At 42.5% G+C, this 18562-nt stretch overlaps 1 protein-coding gene across 4 annotated transcripts in view; it reads right to left on the bottom strand.

Annotated features, from left to right (window-relative positions):
• Positions 1 to 816: 816 nt before the first annotated feature.
• Positions 817 to 18562, bottom strand: part of LOC110000323 (1-phosphatidylinositol 4,5-bisphosphate phosphodiesterase gamma-1) — a 31597-nt gene continuing 13851 nt past the window's right edge. Inside the window, exons 4-32 of one of the 4 annotated variants that reach the window (XM_020655584.3) lie at positions 18326 to 18373; positions 16105 to 16189; positions 15929 to 16009; positions 15244 to 15278; positions 14939 to 15011; positions 14756 to 14851; positions 14558 to 14676; positions 14216 to 14301; positions 13497 to 13617; positions 13226 to 13394; positions 12246 to 12365; positions 12057 to 12164; positions 11773 to 11957; positions 9816 to 10016; positions 9607 to 9726; positions 9321 to 9504; positions 8538 to 8615; positions 8238 to 8341; positions 7548 to 7644; positions 7373 to 7448; positions 6757 to 6923; positions 6508 to 6604; positions 6205 to 6429; positions 5948 to 6093; positions 5759 to 5873; positions 5506 to 5667; positions 4559 to 4647; positions 4166 to 4350; positions 817 to 4034 (exon numbers count right to left, since the gene is read on the bottom strand). In XM_020655584.3, coding sequence (XP_020511240.1) covers positions 3974 to 4034; positions 4166 to 4350; positions 4559 to 4647; positions 5506 to 5667; positions 5759 to 5873; positions 5948 to 6093; positions 6205 to 6429; positions 6508 to 6604; positions 6757 to 6923; positions 7373 to 7448; positions 7548 to 7644; positions 8238 to 8341; positions 8538 to 8615; positions 9321 to 9504; positions 9607 to 9726; positions 9816 to 10016; positions 11773 to 11957; positions 12057 to 12164; positions 12246 to 12365; positions 13226 to 13394; positions 13497 to 13617; positions 14216 to 14301; positions 14558 to 14676; positions 14756 to 14851; positions 14939 to 15011; positions 15244 to 15278; positions 15929 to 16009; positions 16105 to 16189; positions 18326 to 18373 — 3433 coding nt within the window. In that variant the 3' untranslated portion in view covers positions 817 to 3973. Of the gene's footprint in view, positions 4035 to 4165; positions 4351 to 4558; positions 4648 to 5505; positions 5668 to 5758; positions 5874 to 5947; positions 6094 to 6204; positions 6430 to 6507; positions 6605 to 6756; positions 6924 to 7372; positions 7449 to 7547; positions 7645 to 8237; positions 8342 to 8537; positions 8616 to 9320; positions 9505 to 9606; positions 9727 to 9815; positions 10017 to 11772; positions 11961 to 12056; positions 12165 to 12245; positions 12366 to 13225; positions 13395 to 13496; positions 13618 to 14215; positions 14302 to 14557; positions 14677 to 14755; positions 14852 to 14938; positions 15012 to 15243; positions 15279 to 15928; positions 16010 to 16104; positions 16190 to 18325; positions 18374 to 18562 lie in introns of all 4 variants that reach the window. The other 3 variants (XM_020655576.3, XM_020655598.3, XM_020655591.3) reach the window with 3 other exon arrangements.

Raw genomic sequence — 18562 nt, 5'->3', positions numbered from 1 at the left:
CAACCGGATAAACTCACTCTGCGGTTTGAGGCGAGTCCTTGCAGCCCTTGCAGATTTTGTACTTATTTTAGTCAATGTCCTTTTCACTCTTTCTTCCTTGTGTAACACTTAACAAAAAGGGTCAACATAATGTGATTAAGTGAAGCGTAATTAATGCATGACAAACCACGATTTCATATATATAATAACAGGATTGTATTTTTATATTCTGGTCATGGTGAACAAATATTCTCGTCACTGGCTGGATTTGGAGCTGGATAATAATGTATTTAAGAGGCGTGTATTTGCTCTCTGGTGGAGACTGGAGGAGCAGGTTGTCGTGTAGTTAAAGTGACAAGAAAAACCGGTGCCACAGAAAAAAGTCTTTATCTACCATTTAGATATTAGCAAGAGATCCTGAGCTTGTTTGCCTTGTAGAATTTTGCTGCAGACTCATCTGACTCCAACTTTACAGGTCAAACCAACAGGTGTTGCAGTGATGGAAGCGAGCAAGAGAACTGGTTCAGATAGAAGTGATTGTACCCGACCTAAAAAGCCTCCGCATGTTTCTAATAAGCTCCACGAGCAGAAACGTGCTCAAACTAGGATCAATATTGGAGATGCTTTTTGAAAAATGGAGAGAAGTTAGAACACAGAAAGGTTTACAGACAGATGCAGAGCTGGATAAACACTGAAGCTTCAGTGTCCACCACATGGTGACCTGCGTGAGCATGGACTCTAGAGAGGAGGGGGCGGGGGGGAGACAGCTCTCTGCAATGTTTTGAATCTGGACTGCAGTACCCATTTTAAACACTAGGTGTCAGAGTTACATATTGCTCCTTTAAAGCTTTTTATTCACAGGATTCAAATCAACATCACAGGCAGAAAAAGATGAAAGAGCTTTTAATCAATGTAAACTTGAGCAGTATTTGTAATGCAGAATAATAATACTGGACAGTAAGCATAGATACAGAAAGAAATAAAAACATGAGTCAAATTTCTACTAACACACAAACAATGGCTTTAAGCCAAAACGTTGCATAGAAAGACGTCCCTGCTGTAGCGTAGGGAGAGAGAGGTCTGTGTCTTTGGGGACTTTTGAAGGAACACAAAATACATTTCTCTCTTCAAACAGAGTCCAGAATCATACCTCTTGTGATTTGTTTTCAGCTATGGACCATGTTAGATAAATAAAAAGTTATATACAATGAGAACTCAGAGAGGAGCATTGATGGGACGGTGAAGTAGCCACAGGGTTTTATCAGACACAAAGACATGCATTGGGGTCGGATCGATGCTGCTAAACCAGCTCAGACCAAATCTGTTTATTAGTTCCAGATGATGGGCTCTGATCCGGGTTGTTGGGTTCAGATGAGAGGCTGAGAGCTCCAAGCGGGAGTGTAAAAAAAGTATTTTACTAGTGCTCAGTGATAGCCCTTGTGTGTAGTGTGCGTTTCATTACTCGTTCAACCTTCTCTCGTCTTTCCTTCGGTACTGAGATGATAAAAAGCGTCTTTGGATTTGTCTGAAACACTGAAGTGAACTTGAGGAGATCCACTCTCAAAGGAGCAGAGAAGAGCATTCTGGCAAACAGAAAACATAATGGTAGCGGTCGCATGCAGACAGTCTTTGCACCGTGCAGCAGTCACGGGATATAAACGTCACTCCCCCCTCCTATTGGCTTGAGCTGAATTCTCCTGATAATATCCTGCTGCAGTCTCACGCCAGTTTATCCGGACTTACTGCGGAAAAAATACTAGAGGTCTGGCAGGAGAAACTCAGCATAAAGTCTGAGTGAATAATTCGGCTGTTTGCGTTCACACATACAGCTCCTCCTGGAAATATCCAGGAGATTTCTGCAAGAGTGAAATCATTATCAAAGGGCCGAGGGAGCGAGTCAATAACAAAAGGGTCTCCTGATGTCAATGTTACCTAAAAAGCTTTGCTGATAATCCTTTGGTGCAATAACATAGACCCATGGTTTGCCAAGGGATAATAATGCAGGACTGTATGCTTCAGTAGAGCTCTTAGATGTCTTACTGTGCACACCTTAAAGACCATTATCAGGCTTACAATGTCCCAACAGATGACGTCATCACAGGAAGACCAGCGTTGTTAACTTCTGCCTACGTTGAGGCTGACAAAGGTAAGTGTGTCCCGTATCAGTGACCCTCCTGTCCTCTCTAAGTGTCGTCCGTGTAACCTTGACTGTTACCTCACACCAAAGGCTAAGAGGAAGAGAATGTGGTGAAGAAGAACTCCTAATGAAACGCAGCACACATGTTCTTCGAGTGTGACAAACACACCTGAGCCCTGAGAGGAATGTATTGTTCCTTTTCCCCTCTCCCCTGCTCGATCCCCTCGTGTCTCTTTGAAGGTAGTACAGAAATATTTAGAGCCCTTTTTCTGAAGTATTAATCGATTTCTCTGTGCAGTTTGGTTATGGAAACGTTAGATGCAGTTCATCCAGTTTTGCTCTCCCAGACAGAAGAGGAGCTCATGACATGAAGTTCAGCTCCCCAAAAGTCTTTGTCTTGATTAATTAGGAAAAACAGACATCAGTTTTTTTTAGGATCCATTTCAAACCCATTTCATGAGTAGTGGTCCGAGCTAAACGAGTGACTTTCTCCTCCTGTAGATTGTGAGTAGTTCTCCCTTTAAGGTCCACAGTTCCAGTTGTAGAGAAAGCAGTCTTTAATCATTGGAGTAATTATACTCCACAAAGACATCATCAAAGGCACACACATGATTTGTATTTTTGCTACATGTGCCCGCTGCTCCCTTTTTCAAAAGATTTGAATCCATCCACGAGTTTAACCTGAGTTTTCCTCTCCCTTATATCCTTTTTTAAACTGAAAACCAAAACACAGGAAGAGTGAACCTGATCTGTTGTTTTCAGATCAGTTTTTGAATATCATACTTTAACGTCTTTGCTTAAGACGTTGGCGTTCCCAACAGTATCAAGAAGCAAGCAGGTAAATATTAGAGCCCAACTGATTAATTGGCCAGCCGATAACATCGGCTGATATTAGCATATCCAGTGACTTCTGGTGACATTTAAGTATCATTGTATCACACTAGCAGTTTTCTTTCTGGCTGTCACCAGCAGAGGGCGCTACATGGATTACAACAATCATCATCACTCTCCAGAGTGTCAATTGGTGATGCACGTACATGCTAAGTTACTTTCCAGTTGAGTGAGCGTCTTGTCTTTATGATAAATCTTTTCCAAAAGTGTTTGATAACTGCATTTGAGGGATTAACGTAATTAAATGAGTATATCTATTTCTATCTATCTCTACGGATTGAACATAAATCTAAGAAAGATATCAGCTGATATATACAAATATCAATATCGGTATCGGCCCGTAAAAATCCCATATCGGTGTGTGACTCTAGTAAATATCTTACTAAAATCAGGAGGCAGACAGTTCTGGACAGATGTCATCGTCTATCTAATAATACCAGATTCAGATCTCTTTATACTTTGATTTTTTGTTGTGGTTATGGTTAGCCGCCAGCACACCTATGCTAACTAGCAGACTACAGAGAGGGGTTCATTTATTTAATCAATAATCACAAATAACTTTTTGTTTATAGGACTGAGATTGTAAAATCAGACACGTTTAATCACACAACAGAAAGAAAAGCTGCTAATCCTTTTTTACAACTTTTAACTCTCCTGTCTGCAATTGTGTTAGTGAAGCTCGTCTCCGGTTTACTCTTCATGTGTTTCAGCCTTCAGCTCATGATTGTTTTATAGCTTAATTTTTAAGTTTTATTTTAAGTCCATGAGATGATTTTTTATTTTTTTTTGTCTACTGTTTCTCCAACGCCTTTGAATCTCACATTTTTAGCACATGATTTTTCTTCCAGTTATAAATGGATGGCACCTCGCTGCTGTAGGGAGCCTGACATATTCACAGGCTGTTGTGCTGCACAGCTCCAGGCACCATTTGTGTTGCAGTTTAGCGCCCTCTTGTGGACATGAGGATTAGCTGCGCTTTGCTGCCACCTGCTGCCTCAGCTTCTCCCTCCTCTTCTTCTCCACCAACCTGGAAAAAAGAAGAAATATGTTAGTGTGTGAAGGATTGAGTGAATGTGTTTTTTATATTTTATATTTAAAACTTTAGGTTATTTGGTATTTTATTCATTTCCTGAGTGTGTGTGCTGTAAAGTCTGTCACCTGCGGTTTCGAGCCTCCACCAGCTCACTCAGCTGATCCTGAGCCGCTCTGAGCTCCTCCAGACTCTGCTGGTAGCTCAGATCTCCTGAGCCCGACCTCTCCAGGAGGGACACCTGGTTCGACAGCTCGCTGGTCCGATCCCGGAGCCGCTGGATGGACATGTACAGATTCTCATCGTCCTCCTCCTGCAGCCAGAGTGAGGGTCACACAACAGCCAGGCAAGAGTTAGTCAATTAAAACAAAAAGAGTTACAGTGATGTGCAAAAAGTCTTAAAGCCACCATTACTATACAATATTGTATTAACTAAATAATACAGTAATATCACAATAATGAAAAGGGATTGATGGGATCCATGATACTCGGCTGTAGGTAAGAGAAAGAGAGAAGGACACCTTTGCATTCACAATCTCGATATGGACCAGGAGTGAGGCTAACTCCAGCTCTTCACTGTAGCTGTTTTTCAGAGGGATGCTCCGATAGCCTGGAAAAGACACAAAAAACATCAACAAACAGAACATACAAAATAAAAAAAGCTGCATGCATTTAGAAAGGAAGGCAAGTTCATTCATAAAGTACATATCAGCAACAAGGTGATTCAAAAAGCTTCACACAAGACATCAAAAATAATAACTCTTGAAAGCCTTTAATCTGTAGTTTCATATGTTATCCAAAATGTATTATTTACATGTCCAAAATCTCATTAGCTACAAGAAACATGAGTCATCAGCACAGTTATGAGAAATTGGCTGGATGTATAGACTTGTTGATGTACAATATAAAAAGCATGGGCCCAACACTGTACCTAGGGGAACCCCACATTTGACCTTCAGCAGAACATGTTGATACCTATTGTTGAAGTAACTGATAATCCCAGTGAGTGCCTTTTACTCTTATTTCTTATGTTTTATTATCAACAGTTCAGGGTCTATTGTGTCAAAGGTTTTATTGTAGATCAACAAGAACTCCCACAGCATATTCTTTTTGTTGCTTTGGGATCTCTTCTACAAATTGCAGTTGAAGTAGTCCTGGTTTTCCTGAATCCATATTTTTGGTCATACAGTATATCTTGTAATTTGTTACTCTTTAAGTGAGGTCACTTAGTTTAATGGTTTACCCCATGGACAGCAGAACCGGTGTGGCCAGAGGGGTCTCGGACATGTTTATACAATTAATAGAGCACTGCTGCCTTGTGTGTCCTTCACAGCTTATGAGAACGGCTTTCTAAATGAATGTAAACAGAGCTTTTCTCACGTCTCACACCATGTCTAGCTATCACTCACAGAAAAATTGAGACATCCGAGACAGCCTTTATCGACTGATTCTGTAATTCCATATTCACCTGTTCGCAGCAGGCGGACCGGGTAGGTGGCCTGTGCTAAGAAGTTTGGATCACTGAACATGTCCTCCTCGTAGACGGTGAAGCGCAGGAAGGAGAAGGTGGGGTTGTGGATGTCGAACACAAACTGCCTCTGCACCCACACAGGATTCAGACCGTTATCAGCTGAGAGGAAGAGGAGGGAGAGAGACGGTTAGTGCACAGACAGGATGGATGTGAATCAAGGTGTTTCTGTTTCACTGCTTTGCCTTCTTACCTACAACGTCTGTCTTACACTTGCAGCTGTCGTCGTCAGCTCCACAGATCTCCACCTCCACGAAGGGACAGACGATGCTGCGGCCATTTTTAGGCAGATGTCGAGCTCCCAGCACCTTAGAGAGAAAGTCTGAATTTAATACGACCCTCTGAGGGCTGTTTCTGTTCTTTGTTCTCCTGTTATCCTGACCTGTAACTGGATGGTGATTGGCTCCACGTGTAAGGTGTCCTTGTCGAACGGGTCAAAGGCGTCGTCCCTCATGAGGTCAGGCTGGGGAACATAGCCGCTGCTGCCTCCGAGCATGAACAAGGCCTGGTTCAGCTGCATGGGTTTATCTGGACACCACACACAGTCGCACACAGTTTTTTTTTCATTCTTTCACTTTGATTAATTTGGATCTTTATCAGCGCTTCAACTGCAGGTACTTTCCCGACGCCAACACTGACCAGGAGTCTGGAAGTTGAGTGCGACCAGCTGGGAGCCACACAGCCACATGGGCAGCGGGTCATAGTTGGACGAGTCCAGTCTCTGTCCTCGGGGATAAACTCTGGAGAGCTGCCGCCGGTTGTACTGCAGGAAGCGTTTCCCTCTGCTGCGCGTCGCAAACTTCTCCGCCTTTGTCTCTGGGAAAGAGGACATGTCCCGATAACACGCCCTCTCTGTCCCGATCTCTGGAACAGCAGAAAAATCCAAATATTACACTCATTGATTTACTCAGGAAGCAAAGAGGAGAGCTTTTAAATCATTACTGTCTTCATTGAAGGGGACTGGTCTGCAGTAGACCACCAGCTCAGACAGCTCCACCGCGATCTTCTTCCTCCTCTCCATTTGCTTCTCCTCCTGCATCTGTTGGCATGAAGAAAAGACAAAAATTCTGTTATGATAAGGAATGTCACAACAGCAGAATTTCACATTTCAAACAGCTGGCTATTCTGTAGTGATGTCATCAGGAAAATGATCTCATTATATTTAGTTTTCATGAGGTTTCTTGTACTGACCCGAGCATCAGCGTTCTGTGTCGCCTCTCTGATCTTGCTAACCCACATGGTTAAGTCCTCCTGACTGTCGGCCGCCACGTCCAGCGTCTGGACTGGGTGAGATGACGGCTGCTGGGAGTGAATCGTGAACACGTAGGGCCGTGAATTCTTCCCATCTTTGTGCACCACTGGATGATGAAGATAGAGGAAGAAGGAGATGAAAAGCAACCCAAAGTTTTATGTGAGAGAGCATTAAAGGTCACATATTCTCCTCCTTTTCAACAAGTACAAATAAGTCTCAGAGCTCCCAAAAAACATGTCTGTGAAGTTTCTTGTTCTAAATCCACTCTGATCCTGTATTTGATCATGCCTATAAACCCCTCTATTTCTGACTGTTTTATACATGAGTTCCTCTATGCTAAGGTTATCCTTCAGCTTCTGTATTTCTATATCAGCAGCTTTTCGATGATATGTACAGTAAATGTATAGTAAAATAATATTGAACCTTAAATCCTCAGGCTCCAGATTTCCATGCTGAACAAGGTTAAAAACATAATTTGGTAATAACATCTGATACAACTACGTGTGACTCATCACCTCTGATTGGCGCAGAAACCAGTTTGTTTATGGGACTTACCTACATGACAGGTGGGCACATCGATGAAGCCCTTTAGAAATGTCCCAAGAGGACTATTCTCTGTGGACTGACACACCAGCATGATGGAAAAAAAAGACAAAAAAGATTAACTAAGATTGGAAGAGCAAGTTGACTGTTGGACATTAGGCTCCAAACATGAATCAGAAGAACTCACTACTTCGTCCAGTTCTTTGGTGGGAGAACTGGGAACCTCCTCAACGTAGTTTGCAGGAAACCACAGCTGCTTCTTTCCTCCATAATCTCCTCTCCACCTAAAGACAACACACCAATTTATATCTCACATAATGCTCATTGTTTAAGTATGGTGTCCCTCAAGGCAGCGTCTTAGGGCCACTCATTTTTATATATTTATCAATTACATGACGCTTTTGTAACACAAAGCCAATGACCCCACTGTATGTTTATTCAGACACAATCTGTATTTTTAAGAATAGACTTACACTTTCCTGTTTTTAAATTGTTATAGTTAGGGCTGCCGCTGGTGTAGACCAGCTCCTAGTTATGCTGCTATAGGCTTAGACTACCGGGGGAACTGGCACCTTGAGCCTCTCTCTCTCTCTCTCTCTTTTATCTGCTTTTTGTAACATAACAATGAGTAAGGTCTTTTTACCTGCTCTTTTGTAATGTTAAAAGACAAAGAGTAAGGTCTTTTACCTGCTTTTTGTAAAGTGTCTCGAGATAACACTTGTTATGAGTTGACGCTATACAAATAAAAATTGATTGATGGATTGATTGATTCTTTTACTGTAAATTATTGGTTCACTGGCTGTAGTGTTGCTTTATTACAATGTAAACTACATACACAGACACATAGAAAGTCATGTGCACTCTGAGATCGACTCACCAGCCGCCCTCCTGCTTGTCCACGTTGAGGATGAGTGCCTGTTTGGGGAAACAGAGCTCGTCTTCCCTCTGAGCTCGATAGTCATACAGAGCTTTGACCGTACACTGAAACACAGAGTGGCAAGGAAAACTATCAGACTTTTTGTTATTGCAATGATGTTTTTAGATACATCCACTGAGAAGAGCCAAAGTCACTGGAGATGTGCCTCTATCCATATTAGCTCTAAAATTTGTAATTGGATATGGAAATCATTACTGAATATTTTGAGAATGATAACCTAAAAAGTGTAGACTCACTCACCCGTGCTGATGGCATCTTATTTGCCTCCACATAGAAATGAGGCGTGCGGACCTCGTACAGCGCCCCATAGTCGAGCTCCTGACAACAGATCATCACATTACTGACTGCTGTGTTTGTTTGTGTGAGTTAACTCCTGAGTTTTACATTACGCATGTAAATGTGAGATACTTTATGAAGATGAGTGACTCTTCAGGTGATACAACAGTCTTAAACAAAACCAAAAGTGTGGTTAGGAATAACTTTTAAAAATAATTCTCTACCTGCTGCATGAATAGACCGACTGTTTATTTTACTGATAAATAAATGTTTCCTCTTTAACTGGCCATCATTTTGGCTGTTAGTGCATATGGCACACATTTCTGTAAGAAAGTCTCTCTCGACAAATTTTGGAATGGGTTAACCTTTTAATAAATCAATAGAACACTGTGAACATTTTTATCAAATATTGAATAATTATCAGGAATGTAACCCTTTAAATGCCAGTTTGATTACATGATTCTGGCATTTAAAGGTTTAAAATCCTGATAATTGTTCAATATTTGATAGTTTTGAGCAGGGCTGAAGTTGTTTAAGAGATGTATGCAGAAAAAGGAGAAAAAAATATCAATCTGTTCTATTTTTATAGCAGTTTTTGGAAATGGAAATGTTTGTCCTTAATGACTTAAGAGTGTAGTAAATTAAACCGATGCCTGAGGAGAAGTTTCATTTGCCACTGGATCATCAGATGAATCTGAACCGACTCAGGTGAACTCAAAACATTTGATGCTCTTTATAACTTCTTACCGCAGTGCCCATCCGGTCCAGTGTGTCCTCGTTGATGGGGTAGCGGAGCCTCATCTTGCGGTACAGCGGGTGTTTCTCATAGTAGTTCACGAGGTCGACCAGACTCTCAAACTCCGCAGAACTTCCCAGCATGAAGAGGCGGCCCTCCAGCTGAATCCGACAGTGTTTGATTTTACCCTCCGCCCTGCACAATGTCAAAGGAGGAGGAAGAATTAGCCCCAGAGAACAGAGGGGGTGGTAGATGTTGGGCTTGTCCCTTTGTGTATGAAGATAGTTTTTGTTTTACCTGAAGGAGATGGCGTAGGAGTTGTGTTCGCTGCGTTTTCGCACCAGGAAAGCTCCGTCTCTGGGAACACGCATCAGCATGTGTTCAGCCTGAACCCGGGACAGACTGGAGTGGAACCACCTGGAATTTGTCACATTTGACATTAAATTGTTGTTTTTTTTAGCTATTCTCTTTCACACCATTCATTTCTGTGGTCAGGGATCACTCACTCTCTGCTCTCGTGTGCGTTGGGCTGAGGCACAGGGCTGACCAGCCTCATCTCGAACTCGTTGCAGCGCAGAGGCGTGTCTCTGTAGTGGCAGATGAGGCGGTAGAGGCTTTCAAACACCAGGTTGTCTGTCAGGTAGAAGCGGGTGGAGCCAGACTCCTGACGTGAGTGGATCCTGCAGTGCTGGACTCGACCGGAGCGCCTGGAGGACGAGGAGGAGGAGGAGAAACAGGAGTGAGTTAGTGATTTAGAAAAAAGATCTTATCAAAAGCTTCCAGATTAGGGATGGGGTCATCTTAATGCTTGAGTACTCGTGTTACCTTTTGGAAAAAGTCGGATACAGACCTCCCTGTGGTACGCTGTGTCTGTTGGACAGCGGGCTTTAAATTTCAGTTCTGAATGAAATCACAAGTGACGGTAACATCTGACTGCGTTGTCAGAGCTGTCTACAAGTCTGTTGTCAGAGACACTTTCCTGTTCTGCACAATTCTGATGCATCAGTCGTAGCTGTTGTTAGCCGTGATGCGAAAGCTTTCTCTCCTTCGACAAAACTTAATGGGATCAGATCTCCAGTCATTTTATTATTAGCTTTGGTTAGGGCTAGGGTTAGGGGTTATCTGGTCATAAGGCTAATCTTCTCTTCTCTGATATCATCACAACAACGTGTGCTAACAGGGTTAGCAAAGATGTGATTGTGACTGGCTGTTGTCTGTCTCTGCTGGTTTCTCCTCGTGCTTTAACCTCATGTGGTTAAACACTGAACTCCACTCCCCCTCTGATGCCCGTTCCTGGGAGCGCCTCCTGCTTTTTTTTACCAGCTAATTAGAAGCGGGTCTGTTTTAACGTTTAACTTTTAAAAACAAAGAGACAATTTGACGTGCTTTTAACTCACCACGCTTCGATTACTTTAACAGCCTCTTCACCTCCCTGATCCGTTAATCTGCAGATCGATTCCAGATGGTAAAGAACTCAGCTGCCAGGCTTTTTTTTAACCAGGACCAGAAGGCACGACCACATCACACCTGTTTCAGCGTCTCTACACCGGCTCTCTGCATGTTTAAGAATCGATTTGAAGATTTTACTGATTACTTTTAAAGCTCTCCATGGCCTTTCTCCCAAACTAAAAGGGACAGGGCATTTTCTACTGCTCCTAAACTGTGGAACGATTTACCCCAAGGATATCGGGTCAGCTGAGTCAGTCATCTCGTTTAAAACCCTTCTTAAGACACACTTTTACCAGCGACTCTTTCCTGATTTTACGATCATTTTCATTTTGACGTGTACGTTTTAAAACTCCTTGAAATAATTTCATCTTTTACATTTCTTTCCAATTAATCTTATGCCTTCAAATGTTTATTTCTTAATTTTTGTTTAATTAAGGACATCCTTGTAAAGCACTTTGTAACTATGACTTTGAAAAGTGCTCTTTACATAAAGGTTATTATTATATTATTTGTTAGGTAAAACCTTTTGTATGTAACCTGTTGGCGAGTTCGTCTGTTTGCTGTCCTGTGAGGGGTCCCATTACACATAAAATGTGTTGGTAACACAAAAAATTAGGTCACATTATTCATTAACTGGCTGCTTATTAGCATGCTAACTAGTAGCATGCTATCAAATGCTTATGAGAACCTTATTCTACATGACAAGACATGCTCCTTAAGTTAATTGGTGACTCTCGATTGCACGGAATTGCACTTAATAATGACCAATAAGCAGACAGTATGCTACTAGTTAGCATGCTAACAAACATCAAGTTAATGGTGAATATTGTGACCTACATTTCAAGTGTTAACAATTTGTTAAATGTTTTGTGAGTAAGTGCTTTGGGACCACAGATGAAGTTTAGCTATCAAGCTATCTCAGGCATGTTTACATGAGTGGTTTCTGCTGACATGTCGATAAATGTGCACTGTCTTGATTCCATAAATAAGGATCTCTCCCGTGGTGTTACCAACCAGAACGAGAGGGTGTAGTCTCCAACAAACGTCTCGCTCTCCCTGACCAGGAAGGTGCCGTCTTTGGCTCCGCCTTCGCAGTACTCCTGCAGGAGCTTCTCAGCCACCTGCCGACCATCACGGCCTCCGCCCAGCTTCCCGTGGAACCAGCGCTCCGCACAGTGCTGCTCGTTGTTGTTGCACTCCTGCTGAATAACCGAGAGGAAAACCGCTTCAGCATCTTAACTTGATATATACCTTCCTTCTTTTTTTCAAATTTTTTAAACTTAAAATCCACGCTCTACCTCTTTGCCTTCATCGTCCTCCTCTTCGTCGGCCGTCTGGTAGTGAGACGTCTCCTCTGAATAGTAAATCTTATTACTGGTCAGGACAAAATAGTGAGGGGTCCATGTCTGGAAAGGGCACAAACACACTATTTAGACTACATGTTACATCTACAAATACCTCACAAAAAGTACTTCAGAGTCACACACGTGGTCGATGGGGTCCTCGAGGTAAAGGATGCTGTTCTTCAGGGAGTTGCTGATGTCGTTTTCGGAGTAGCTGGCTGATGTCACCTCTTCGTAAAGCGTGCCTTCCACCAGCTTCTTGTGCTGTGACACAAAGGTAAAAGATGAAACTGAAAGCTCTCTAAAGCCTGGCTCACACTGCAGGATAATCGGGCTGATTTGAACTCCGATTCTTCCTTCCAGACAATCGCAGGGTCGCTCCCGACTCAAGGCTGCTCGGACCCGATTATCTGCTCAGATTATCTTGTAGTGTGAGTGGTACAAAGATCCAATCTTCACGTTTACTTCAAACATGTTTGATATTTAGAATTTAAAATCTTGAAGATTACGTCATGAAAGGGTCCGCCAGAAGTTGTGTGTGACTACAATATAACAACGAGAGACAAGGGAGGACTGTTGTCATGGCGATCAGTGGACTACAGATCATCAGTGCAGCACTTTTCTGAAACTTGTATCCATATATCTACAATTGTTTTAAATGTCCTATTTCCTACAACAACTTCCACTCCCTTCCTCTTTCACCAACCACCATCCAATGGCGTTTTCAAATGAAACTTTATTAACAATTGTCAACGCTCCGTCCCATTTCACTTGTACAGTTTGAGCTCTCCGGCCGTGCCTGACAATCGGGTCGTACAGTATGAGCACATAAATCGCAAGGTCTGGTAGAGCGTCGTAAACAATTCAGTCGTTCAGTGTGAGCTGACATGCCACCCGGACTTTTATACAATCAGGGGAAAAATCGCACAGTGTGAGCCAGGCTTTAGATCTACACACATGAAAGTTTATTTTTACTTTTATTTTCACTCCTCACTCCCCCCAGAGACACAGGCAGAGGTGGGAGTAACAAAGGCCAATCGCTCTTTTATGACAGACTCAGTCTGCTAACTTTCAGTCACTTACTTCCTCCATAACTTCCAGTAAATATGAATTGGCCCACCTACCTTGATGAGGATCTTCCTGCGGAGCTGGTAGGGTGACGGCAGCTCCTCTGCGTTGTTATCGACGGGCTTGGTGAGCAACAGATCTCCGAACACTTTCTTAAAGTGCGTGGCCATGTTCCTCTGCTGGACCACGCTGCAGTGGTCCTCGATGGACAGGATCACAGGGTATCTGCAGGTACAGAAGGCAGGTGAAGGTCTTCTTTAAAACTGCGATCTTATTACATTTTTAACGTATGAAAAGTGTCAGCGACGTCGATCTTAACCCACTTACTCGGACGTGACGAAGGCATGTTCTTTGATGGTGTGCAGAACATCCAGGAATTTAATCTTTGAGGTTAACGTGTGGCCATGGTAAATGATCGGCAGGTCGTCAGGTCCGTCCCAGCAATCCACTAAAATCAGAAACAAATAAATTAGGTCTTCTGTTTTGGATTTTGGAGATGAAGTAAAAATGCTAGTATTTCATGAAAAAATACATTTATTTCTATGAAGCTTAAATTTTTTCATGTCAGTTTGTATCATCACAAAAAGTTCCCTGTTTTCGACTAGTAAACCTTCAAATAATAAAGTCACATTTTTTTAGGGCGCTACCCACACGCTTAGCTGTGTTGCACATTCCACGAATGCATCCACGATCCTTACAAGTTATACCTTGTTGTAAAGGTGACTAATCAGGCTTTCCAACGATATAAAATACAACACCAATTAGTATTATTAAAGGGGCGAAATAAGTGACCGAAATAACATTTCCAAACTTTTTTTGAGGAGTTTATATGTATATGACGTTCATGAAAGGTATTTCTGAATTTTGCATAAAATGGCTTTATGATTAAAAAATAGCAAAGTCTGAGCTGGCCTGTGCTTAAAGCAGTCCAATCACCTTCAGGACATAAAGTGTTTCAGTGAGTTTGTAATTGAATGCCCCATGGACCACTGGACCACACAGTCCAGTATATGAAGTCTTTAAGCAGACTATATTTTGATAGTTACGTTCGATGCAGCGGCAGCCCATCCTCAGGCAGCGGGCGTACGCTTCCAGAGACGACTCACTGGAAAACTGGTCACCTGTCAGGTAGCTGAGACAACAAGGACATGGAAGTAAGTAAAAAACGTGATAAGAGGATGAGTGTGATCAAATCAACCACAGAGGAATTTTCTCTGATTGATTACAGCGCACTTAGAAGAAGAAGGGAAACATGGGTCTGTAGAGAGGTGTTTACAATGTCGACAATGTTTGCAATCAGGCGACTCAGCATTAACCTGTGCTTACGATAGAAGCTCTGTAATCAAATAAATAAAAATCATTCAAAATCAATGAAGCTTTAGACCAACGTGTTGTGTGAGGAGGAGATCCAGTACTGAGAAAGCGGCCTCTTCATGTCATCGGCAACAACAGGAGAGAGTCGAGGATCACACACAGAATTCTCTTTAGAGAACAGGAACGTCAGGAACTAAAAGTAGAAAGCAACATGGTTAGGCTGTGAGGTGGGGAAACATCTCCAGTTTTAGTGTCTCTCTGAAATAATTCACCTCGTCGAGTTGCAACGTGGGCTCAGGCTGCGGGCCGCCCCTCATGTACCCCATGAGGAACTCTCTGACACGACCGAGGTCACATGCCCAGGAGTCCTGAGGAGAGACGGGGTGAAAGAAAAAGTGAGCACAAAACAGATTCATGGAGCAGTTTTTCACAACCTGGACGTGTTCAGTAGATACCTTCTGGTCCATCTGTAGAAACTTCTGGAAGTCGTAGAGGGAGATCTGACAGAGCTCTGGTCGGTCAACATTCCTAGAAACACGACAGGTTTCAAGATGTTAGATAGCGGGAGAGAAAGTGGAAGGAATATGTCCAAATTAAAGACACACAGATGTCAGAAACAATCAGTATATCTGTAAGATCCATCGTAGGGACAGTATGTTGTTAAAGGGAGGTGCAGAGGAGGAGGGATGAGAGTGTGGGGACGTGAGGAATCAGGAGAGGACACTGAGGAAGAGGAGGAGGTGAAGGTGGAGGGACTCACCGAAGAGGGAAGGAGAGCTCCAGCTGCTCAATAATCTGAGGACAAAAGGGGGAGGAGCCAGGCGACAGCCAGGTGGGAGGAGCCATGTGAAGCATTAACAGTAAAGGACAAAGTGAACGTGGGGTCTGAGTGCAAAAGTGCTCAATTTTGTTGTGTGTTACTTTGATTTGTTCTCTTAGCTACATTTAAAAGGACTTTGACAATGGCACTGACTTCACAGTGTACACAAAAATTAAAAAAGGAACTTCTTAGCGTTAAACTGTCGGCAAAAAAACATAACAAGGTAAGACAAAACACATAAAGAAAAGACAGGAAATGATACATCTAGACGAGTCAAGACAAGATACAACATGACATGACAAATCAAGACAAGACATGACATGACAAGATGCAATAAAACAGGACACTACCATTAAGACACAATACAACAAGACATAAGACATGACATGAGAAGACAAAACTAGTTGTATTTCATTTGTTTCTATTCAAATATTGATATTTGGCACTAGAGATTCGTTACCTCACGATATATTGTATTATTAATATTTAAATGTAAAGTGTGCTGTAACACTTGTACATGGTCACATGACAGGAACGATCAGGTCTTGTTACTCTGAACCTAAAGACTTGTACTGGTGTGTGATCTGTGTGTGTGTGTGTTTGAGGAGCCAAAACTGACACTCACACTCTTCTGTGCGTCAAACATCAGAGTTCTGTAGAGCTGTGCAAAGTTGGGGTATGACAGATCGCTCCTGGCCTCCACCTCCTGTTTGAAGACAGAGATGATGTGAGTCAGTGTGATACAAAAAAAACAAACGTATCAAATGAGAACAAAACATCAGACTTATAATCAGCTCTGACCTGCAGCTTGTCTTTGAGAAAGCGCATGTTGGGGACTCTGTAGTTGATCTGAGGCAGCAACGTTTTCACATCCTTCACTGTGATGCTGAAAAAGAAACAGAAAGAGAGGACAAAAATGATTTCACCAGGAGATGGCGCCATATGGTTTAAAGAGCTAAATGTGAATGCAACAGGATTCTATATCACCAGGCAGAAAGAGAGCGGTCCTGTGAAGATTTTGTTATTACTGTTAAAGATCAGAAGAGATGGCAAGAAGGAGACATGGGGTTTAAGATTTAAACACCTTAAACTCTACTCACAAGCTTTTTTCATCCATGTTTAGCAGGTTCTAAGGTGAAGAGTAAGAAATCTGCCTGCCCCACTTTTCGGAAAATGTCATGCAAACATGCCATTTAGAGCGTTTCCCTTCATGACATCACAAAGGGCAGTAGCCCCTCCCCCTTAAACTATACAGCATGGAGTGAGAAAGACCAAGCCCCTGCTGACTAAGCAGCAGGAGCAGCTTTGAGTTTAGCGTCTTGCTCAAGAACACATCTGACATGTAGCTGCATAAGCTGGGGATCGAACCCCCAACCTTTTGGTTGAGAGATAATCAACCATACCACTAAGCCACAGCACCCTGTCTCTCATTTATCTTTATCCAGATACAGACTTTGGAAAAGCAGTGATCTAAATGGGAGTTGGTTATGCTTACTTTGTCCACAGGGGGTGCCAAAATAAACAAAACGAAACAGCTCTAATAGCTTTTTCCACAGCCTTAATGTCCACCTCTTCTGCTATGTCAATGTAGTGATTCAGAAAGTTGTGAGTACAACATTTTTTTTTTAAATGTACAAAAACTCAACATCAGTTCAAAAATGTTCAGTTTGACCGGCTTAAAAGTTTAATAAATTTTTGCTCCTGCACCTTTTCAAACAGTCCCCTGTGGTCTAAATGAAACATCTGTGCTGTGCTTTGGTCAAAATATAACATGAATCAAGCACCGGAGGAGGTTTGTGACCCTGTATAAACCAGCTCTCTCAGAACACTCCGTTTTGGTGTGTGTGTCTCTTTAAATGCAATGAGCCCCCCCTGAGTTTTCATCACTCATCACTCCTCTGTAGCAAGAAGTGAAATGGTGGACATGTGCAAAAGTTTTGCTTTAGGTTGTGGGTGGAGTCCATGGGTGGAGATACCAGAGGGGGAGGGGTGGTGTTTTTTGTTTTACCAGAATCCCACTGTGACATCACAAGGAAAGCACATTTGAAATGGAGCATTTTTCTCTGTGTAGTAAGACTTATGCAGACCACAAACAAAGGACTAGATGGGTTTATTTCACATTGTGTGGGTCGGTAGACACTCAGGTTACCCAAATATATGTTCAAAAACACAGTAAAAGTGGATTTTTCATAATATGTCCCCTTTTTATGTTTAATCTGCATGATTGCTGACATTGGATTAGCTGATTTAAACTGTTTCTTGATCCTCTTTGTTGATTTTCTTGTGAACAAACCCGCTTCAAGATTTGATCCGATAGCTTCAAACTTGAACTACTTTAAAACAAATCTGCAGAGGTTTAATCATTGAAACAGCATATCTGCACACCAGTTTATCATGTCTTCACTTGTGCATCTTTTCCTTTCTTCCAGGAAAAACAGCACATGGACAATCACTTTTACTGAGTAACAAAACACATGCACGCAAACATCATCCGTCAGTGAGAGGACGAGGAAGGAAGCGAGGAAAGCAGGTAGAAAGAGAAAAGTAATCAAGGCCGGTGCTTTGATTTAAAGTGAATCTTTCGGGGTCAATGACCGCCGTTAGTGCCCGCTCTGATCGTCTCTCCGCCCACTTCCCTTGTCTGGCTACTGTAACTGTTACTATTTTCACAGGAGACAGGAAGCTGCCCTCTCCCAGCCCAACGCATCACTTCCTGCCGCTTATCAGGCGATGGCAGGCTGTTTGTCCTGGAGCTGCTTCCACCCAAACAGAAGCCTGGACGTATTAATGCCTGCACGGCAGCGAGGAGACAGAGAGTGTGTGTGTGATACGTGGAGTCAGACTGTGGAGGTTAAGGTCAGGCCAGATCCCTGAAGGAGCTGTGACACGCTCTTTGATGACATCTGGATCAGGTTTCACCTCAACGCTCCACCTGCTGTGACCGACCGGCCAATAAGCATCCGTCGCAGGCTGCAGTAAAAGCTACGATTGGGTGTTGACGTGTTTGTTGCGATTGACCCACCTGCCCTCGTGGCTCCTGTCCATAACTTCAAACTGTTTCCTCAGCCACCTACATAGAGACAGAAAACAGGAGTGGAGGAGAGAAATTGTTAAAGAACATCTTATTCACGCAGTCCATTTAAAATTGTTCAAAAATATCGTGATTAACAAATATAAACTAATCTTTGTCGTCATTGTATCTCTTATTTTTGCCTTGTTTCTAATCCAAACCTCAAAAGACAAAGTCAACTTTATTTCC

This window comes from Labrus bergylta, chromosome 6 (genome assembly GCF_963930695.1).
Source record: "Labrus bergylta chromosome 6, fLabBer1.1, whole genome shotgun sequence".
Lineage (NCBI taxonomy): Eukaryota > Metazoa > Chordata > Actinopteri > Labriformes > Labridae > Labrus > Labrus bergylta.
Note: the sequence above shows the minus strand (reverse complement) of the source record. Positions and strands in the feature narration are given on the sequence as shown.